At 42.9% G+C, this 8,129-nt stretch overlaps 1 protein-coding gene across 1 annotated transcript in view; it reads left to right on the top strand.

Annotated features, from left to right (window-relative positions):
• Positions 1–3,287: 3,287 nt before the first annotated feature.
• LOC111406516 overlaps positions 3,288–8,129 on the top strand; it is a 7,892-nt gene continuing 3,050 nt past the window's right edge. The window contains exons 1-3 of the mRNA XM_023035928.1: positions 3,288–3,412; positions 3,504–3,631; positions 4,016–4,100. Of these exons, the coding sequence (XP_022891696.1) occupies positions 3,293–3,412; positions 3,504–3,631; positions 4,016–4,100 (333 nt within the window). The 5' untranslated portion in view covers positions 3,288–3,292. The remainder of the gene's footprint in view (positions 3,413–3,503; positions 3,632–4,015; positions 4,101–8,129) is intronic.

Genomic DNA, 8,129 nt, shown 5'->3' with positions numbered 1-8,129 from the left:
ACATTGAATTGGCATTTTGTTCATCGATTCGTTGAATTTGTGAAATTAGGGTTTTTAATAATCAATTGGGGATTCAAGTTCTTAATGATTTCATTTCAATTCATTTCAATACAATAATTCTACAATTGCGTATTTACATTTTAGTTGCATATTTATTTCATTAGCTTAGTGAAATTTTGAAATTAGGGTTTCCAATTTTGCAATTAGGGTTTCGAATTGGGGATTTCTCCCAAAATTAGGGTTTTCATATTTAAACCAAATTTTCATTCAATTAGATTCGGTTAAGGTCACGTTAGTTTAATTAGAGCTAATTTAATCCTCGTGGGAACGATACTTGGACTCATAGTCCACTTTACTACTTGTTAGCGAACCGTACACTTGCGGTGGGTTTTAAAATTGAGAAGAAATAATTTTGCAAACAACAACCCCTTAACGCACGATTTTTCAAAGGGTACTGTTTCGCGCGGGTTAAGTCGCTAACAATTAAAAAGGGTCAGACGATTGTGTAAGGGACGAAACCTCTTGAGACAAAATCCCAAAAAGGGGTGTTCTTTTATTGGCGATGGACTTTGCAATTGGGAATGAAAAACAACGTGCCTCCAAGGGGCGCAAGCACACGAGTTACAGAAAAATGTTTAAGTCTAAAAGCTAAGGAAATGAAAATTACATATTCTCTGTTCGAGAGTTTTGGATTCGGTCCTCTGCTTTTGCGTCCTTTCTCCCTTTTATACCTCCTAGACGATCTCTTTGAGATTAACTACCCTGAAAACTGCTTGATCGTCCTATAACTTCCCACTTTCTTTGTAGTGGCCATTTTGTCATGAAACTGTCTCTTAACTGCTGTCATTATCTTTCATCGTTCAACCGCTTTCGATTGAATTCCTTGAGTCGTGGAACGTGATAATGCTACTTTAACAATTGCCTTGATAACTGCATTCCTTGATAACCACGATGCGTTATATTTGTTGATACCTTGGGCGACTTGAAGGTTTGGGCGAGAGTGGAATAACAGCTCTGGGCGACCGTATGATACCCCATTCGTTCAGATTCTGGGCGACTCGCAAACTTGGGCGATGGCGTCACCGTATTCTTGGGCCCCTTATTTGGGCCTTCACCCTAATTCGTTTGATTGGATTTCGTTCTTTGGGCTATCCGATTTGGGGATCCTTCAATTGGGCTGTTCGATTTGGGCTGAATTTTTATGTGTCAACAATTACCCCTCAATATGGCAGAATTAATAATAATTATTGAATTTTGCCATATTCACTTCATGTTTCCAGCGACGTTCGAAGTTCCCAAGAATTTCAATCATTGTTTCCTTCTATAACTTGAAGAAGTGCGTCGTTTTGCAAACCCTTATAAACCCCAAACACGGCATTTTACTGCTACCAAACCACGCCTCATATTTTCTGCATCTCTTTCACAATTCACTGTTCATCTTTTGCTTCCTTGTTACGTAACCTTGAAAAGCTTCCCTTTTCTAAACTCTCTGCCGCTGGGGCCACTTCGCGAAAGAGGTATTCGCACTTGGCCTAAATCTGATGTAGCTTTTCGTAGGTGGCATGCTCACCTTGTGGGTCATGGTCCTACTAAGGCACTTTTTGATGGATTTCTGATTTGTTAGAAGTCTCTATTCGCCCCCCTACTTTTGACTCAGCGCTCTTTCCGATTGCTTTGAGTTTTTGGTCCTCTGAGTACAACACCTTTATTTTTCCTCTTGGCCCCATGTCTATTATGTTAAGGGATGTTGGGGCCCTGGTGAATTTACCACCTTTGGGTGATACCATTTTCCCAGGTATCTTAGTTTCTGGTGGCGCCCCACAGTTCGGCAAAAACTACACCGATTCTTATTCAAGCCTGCAGACCCTGGCTGAGCCTATCCATGCTGAGCGGGTAGCCTTTCTTTTAGTTTGGCTTTGTAAATATGTTTTGTGTGTACCAAGTATAAAGCCTTTTCTGAGTTATTTACCTATAGCGCACGAATTGGCGCGTGGCAGGCCTTTGAATTTATGTTCTTTGTTTTTGGCTACCCTTTATAGAGGTATGGATTTTTTTCGGGCTCAATTGAAGAATGATGCATCTCCCACTGGCAGTGGACCTCTTTGGTTCACTCAACTATGGTTGAGATCCTATTTTCCATCGTTTGGTGCTCCATCCATTTCTCATCCTTCTGCTAGCTGTTACGGGCTAGCTATGGAGCCCTTAACTCCTGTAAATATGTCTAGACGGGACATTTTTTCATTCTTTTATTCTTTAGATTCAATTTCTTCCTTCTTTCATTTTCCTCCTTTTTTGACTCCAAACTATGTACATCCCCCTTCCACTATAGATAGCGCGAGCACCTCTCTGCTCATTTGGATCCAGTTTTTAACTGGGAGGGAGCTTTTCCATGATATCTTAACTGGGACCAATGCCAAAGCGGGGGTAGAAATTTATACTCCCCAATTTTTTGCCCGTCAGCTTGGTTTTGGCCAAACTTGGCCTGTTCCTCTTTGCTATTCGAAGAGCTTAATTGACCGTTTTCATACCATTAATAAGGCGGAAGCAGAGGCTATAAACGATCGCAACCTCCATTTATCAAGCCATTTTTCATTAACCCCTTTTAATTCTTGTCATGCTACTCACCCTCTTTTTGAACAACTTTGGCCATCAGTGAAGCACAGATTATTTGCGACTGAGGCCAATCGTGCCTTTCATTCATTAGACCAACCGAGTATTTCTTCTCCTCCTCTTGTTTTGGTCACCCCTTTGTCTATTCGAAGCCCCTCTCCTTCTCGTCGTACCAAACAACCTGCTCGTCCATCTTCTTCTCTCCCCGCCAGGCCTACTACGGCCAAGAGTGCTTCAAGCCGCAAACGGTCAGCCTCAGCATCTCCCATTCTGGAGGATGATGTTGATGATGATGATGCCCCTCTTATCGTCAGGAGGAAGGTAATTAAATCGGTCTATTTACAAGTATGCTTTTCCACATTTGATACTGTTCTGTGTACTGATGATCTTTTGGACTTTTCAGAAAAGTTCAGTCTCCCCTTCAAAGGCTTTGGCATCAACAACTCCTGCTCCACCATCCTCTGCTGAGGTTACTTCATCCAAACCGGTTGGTGATGGGACCATGCTTAAAGATACATCTTCAGTCCCAGAGTCTTCATCACAAACCGTAGATGAGCCACCTTCTTCCCAGGGTGTCGACCCCCCAATCATCGAAGCAGAAGGTAATTCAGTTTTTGATGTCTTACCTTTGCTCGTGCTATTGGTTTCTGATTTGTTGCTCTTGAACTTTGCAGATACTCCTATGAGTCCGCCCGTTGTGGCAACATCATCTCGCTCGGACAAGGGGAAGTCCTCACGAATGGATGAGTCGCTGGTGGCAAGCTTGGCCGAGGGCGTGCCATCTTCTACGATTGTCGACGAGGTAGTTTTTCTTTTTGCTTCATTTCTATCATTTCTATTTCCAACTTGTTCATTGTAGTGATGATTTTTAATATTGGCAACCTTCTTTGCAGGACGCTGACAGGATTGTGCGTTCTATCCAGGATTTGTTCGCTTCTTGGGGGCAGGTCCAAATGCCTCGCCCTGCTCCATCTGGTTGTCCTGCCGCTTCTTCAGAGGATGATTTGAAGTTCTTGAAGGAGTTGGTATTTGAATACGTATCCTTCATGGATATGGACATTGGAAGGGTTAGTGCTGCCAGACACAAGGATGAACTTGAGCACTTGAGTGCGAAGTTAGAGCAAGCACTGACGCTTCCGTCGCTCAATCTTTCTGCCGACTTTAAAGCGACATTAAAAGTCATTCACTCCGAGGTCCTTTCTATGCTGGCCAAGAATGCTGAATTAAAGGCCAAGCGTACTCAATATCTTCGAGCTGTAGCTGAGAAAGAGTCTTTACGCATGGAGATCAACAAGGCTAAGGACGAGTTGAAAGAAATCTCTTCCGAAGTCATGATTGAAGACTCTTTGATGGTTAACTTGGCTGCTCAGATGAGGGAACTTCAAGCCAAAATGGACGATTGCAGGGCGAGGATGACTGCTAAGAAGCGTAACGCCTCTCAGGGGATTGAGCAAACTAAATCTTTGGTCGAACAGTACAAGAAGTTGGAGGTTGATGATGATGACGTTGCGGCTGAATTGAACATCACTTCCTCCCGGCAGAACGAGGATTGGGAGAAACTTAGGGAACAAATTCGTTCCTTATGGGGTAGACTGTAATTAAGACATACGATGTCTTTTTCTCTTTTGTAATTTTTGTTCATTATTAACGAACATTAACTTCTTGTGCATTTATTTGACGTTTATTTTCTAATCATCAATTCTTTAATCACTTAACTGCTTTGCACTAAGAATCTTGTCCGCTCCCTTTTGATATTCCCACTACTGTTCCCAAAACTTAGGGCCATTTAATTCCGTCCATTAAATAGAAATGTGGCTGTTCATATTCTGTCCCTTCATCTTCACCCCCCTATAAATGTTTCGCATTTTTCACCCTCTATCTTCATCTCTTCATTTTCTTCTTCGAAACCAATTTGCTGCCATTTCTTGGGATTCTGACGACCAACCAGATCCAAAAATGGACTGTCTAGTCCGTCCGCCTTATATTTACCTTAATGTCACCTTTGGTATGGGAGGTATAGGAAATATTTTCTGGCCAGCAGCGAAGCTTTTTCCTGCAAAATTCTTCCCGTCGTCTCTTTGTTCTTCACAAGGAGTCAATGATGGGAGGCAATTTTTGGGCTGCATGTGGGCCACTTTGCTTGCTGAGAGTGCTTCTCAGCTTGCCTGCTGAGAGTGTTTCTCAGCCTCGCCATTGCAGCGATGCATTTAGGAAGGTGGTGAGGCCAGTACACCCTCTCACTCGTCAACCCCACCATTGCAGCGATGCAATTAGGAAGGCGGTAGAGCCAGTACACCCTCTTACTCGTTAATCCTACCATTGTAGCGATGCATTTAGGAAGGCGGTGTGAAGCTTACTCAGCGATCAACCGGGAGATACTTTAGTTGTATTTTGTAGCACGTCCATCATTTGTATCTTTTGTATTTTTGTAATGAACGTTTAATAATAAAGAACTTTATTCGAACGTATTTCGCTCTGTCTTTATTATCTTTTGATCGTCCAGAATGATTGGTTATGTTTTTATCTGTTCACATTCCCATAAAGAAGGAACATATTTTTTCAAATACTTGCCGTTAATAAATCTTACGTGCTTGGTGCCGTCTAGATCTTCTAAGTGGTACGCTCCATTAGGCAACACACTGTTTATTTTGTATGGTCCTTCCCAATTGGGCGACCACTTCCCTTACTTTGGATCCTTGGTATCCAAAGGGAGTATCGTCTTCCAAACTAGTTCACCTTGTTGACTTCTCGGTCAAGGCTTTGCTCTAACTCGAATACTGCCAACTTGTCCTTCAGTGCTTTTAAGGCAGTCTCTCCCTTCGCTTTGTCATTGCATTCCTTATTGAAAGCCATCAGTCTGGCTTTGAAGGCCTGAATATCGGCCATTTGCTTTTGCAACTCAGAATCCATTTAAGATTCCATGATTATTCTTTTGCCAATCACTGGCTCTTCCAGGGCCACTATATTTGGCCTCATCTGTTTGAATATCTCAGTGAGTGCGTCCACTGAGAATGACTCTTCACTTTGCGCGACAACTTGAGTTTCTTCCCCGTCTTGTACCACCCTGAAAGGTCCATAGTTTCCTTCGTACATGAACTTTTCCACCGAGTTTGCTTCCGCGACAAAAGGCCTATGATCGGCCTGTACCACCTCTGCTTCGCCTTTGTCATTCCAAAAAATCAGGCATTGACGGAGCGACGAGGGTATACAGCGGCTTTCGTGTATCCAATCTCTTCCTAGGAGCACATTGTAACTAGTAGGGCCATCTATTACAAAGAAGACAATGGTCTTAGTAGTCGTACCTACAGTTATGTCTAAAGGCATAACTCCCTTGGCTGAAGTTGCTCCTCCATTGAAGCTAGTGAGGATGACTTCTGTATGAATCATATCACCTTCTGTCTTTGCCAACTTTCTCATCATCCTGGATGGAATGGTGTTTATAGCCGCTCCATTATCGACAAGCACCTTTGCCACTGGGACGCCGTTAACTAGAGTTTTAACGTATAATGGCCTTAGGTGTTTTGTCAATTTCATGGCTGGCCGTTTAAAAACAACCTTTTATGCAGCCTCTATTTCTACTTCTTGCTTGTTTTCTGTCGAATTATCCCCTTGTGATAGGTCAACGTGTAGTATGTCACGTTGATCCTCTATCTCCCGAACTTCCTTCTTACTTTTCTCTAATGCTTCCTCATCAGTTATCCAACCTGTGGGAGGGGGCATTATCCTCGGAGGTGATCCATACTTTTCAGAGCGAGGTACTCTCTTCTTCCTTTTGGGTGTCCCGTATAGTACGTAAAAGTCGAAAGGACGCCCAGATGGCTCCCCCAACAAGTCTACTTCGCGAACTCTCTCTTGGTGTAGTTGCTTAAACAGAGTGTTGCGCGACACTCCCCTCTTTTTCCTTTCTGCTTCTAGGTTGATTTCTTCTTCAATGTCTGTCATCCCATCGTCCTCTTCATCATTGTAGGCCTCCCCAGAAGTCTGGCCTTCTTCACATACCAGCATGCAAGCTTCTCCTTCGTTGTCCTCCCTCTCTTTTTCCTTTTCTTTATTTTTGAATTCATTGGCCAGTAGGTAATTATTGGCCACAACAGGGGGCAACGTACCGAATTGGATAGCAAGGGGCTGATCTGGATCTTCTTCGTCCTTTTTTTCCCTCTCAAAACTTGACCTCCCAGAAGAGGTTTCTGGCAGTTCCTTCATTGATTCATCTGTACCAGTCTCTTTACTACCCTTGAGAACGTTCTGATTGGCTACCTTGAGTAATAGAGGCGCTTTGGGATGTGGCATTCCTTGTTGCTGCCTCATCATCCGTCCGTAGTTTCGCTGGAAACGCCTTTACTGGGTCCTAGTCATCTCATCGAAAGGTATTGCCCTTCCTGCGCTGTATTGGAATGAATGCCATACATTTGGCTGGCGAGGTTGCGGCCTGAATGTTCTTCCAGTATCTGCTGGTCTGAACTGCCTTTCGAAAGGTGGTCCTCTATAAAATGATGTACCTCGCCCTCTGCCAGGCTGAATGTTTGGGAAGAAGGCAGGGCGATGAGGATGCTGCCATGTCCCTGGTTTCTCCGTGTCTCCATTTACTTCCCTTTTACACCTTGCACACAGGACGTTTTCGTCCTTTTTTGGTTCTTTCCCTTTGATTCGTTCGAAGACACTGGGATATGTTTTAGTATTTTCTTCTCCATCGTCTATGACCAACTTGAATTTTGGCTACTTGTTCTTGAACCCAGACGTTACCATATTTACCCCAAGTGGCTGTGGGAAAGGATTTTCGTCTACTGCCATCTTTTTCTTATCGTCGAACGTAATTCGTCCTGATTCAATAGCATCCTGCAATACGTGACGGAAAACCAAGCAATTGTTAGTCAAATGTGACCATGCATTATGCCACTTACAATATTTTTTACCCTTTATTTGTTCAGGGTTTGGCAATTTGTGCTTATCGCTCAGCTTTATTTGCTTATCCCTATATAATTTATCGAATATAAGGTCAGCTTTGGTCACATCGAACGAGAACGTTCTAACCTTTATGTTTCCATCCTTTATGGGCTCATCTTTGCCCGATGGTCTAGGCTTGGCCATTATGGGACAAGTATATATATCCCCTTTTACTAATTCGGCCAAACACATTTCGGCCTGATCGTATGATTCGTCATCGATGGTATGAACGTCAAAATTTGGGTCTCTGTAATAAGTCCCTTTACTAGAATTTTTCATTTGTTCTGATTCTCTTATCAGTCGCTCATACCTAATCACATTCGCACTCAACTGGAAAAGGTCTGGAAATTCCTTGTCCTGGAACTTCTTTTTTAAATCAAAGCTCAAGCAACCTTGTGCGATCTTGACAAATTCTTTTTCGGGCAGAGGTACAAAATACTTGCTTCTTGTTGTTTTGAACCTTTGGAGAAAACTTTCTGCCCATTCATTTGGCATTTGACGTAGATTCGCCAAATCAACCAAAGTGACTTCAGATTCAGTTTTATAAAACTGAGCATGAAACAACTGTTCCAGTT

The sequence above is a fragment of the Olea europaea genome, chromosome 12, assembly GCF_002742605.1.
Source record: "Olea europaea var. sylvestris chromosome 12, O_europaea_v1, whole genome shotgun sequence".
NCBI classification, from domain to species: domain Eukaryota; kingdom Viridiplantae; phylum Streptophyta; class Magnoliopsida; order Lamiales; family Oleaceae; genus Olea; species Olea europaea.
Note: the sequence above shows the minus strand (reverse complement) of the source record. Positions and strands in the feature narration are given on the sequence as shown.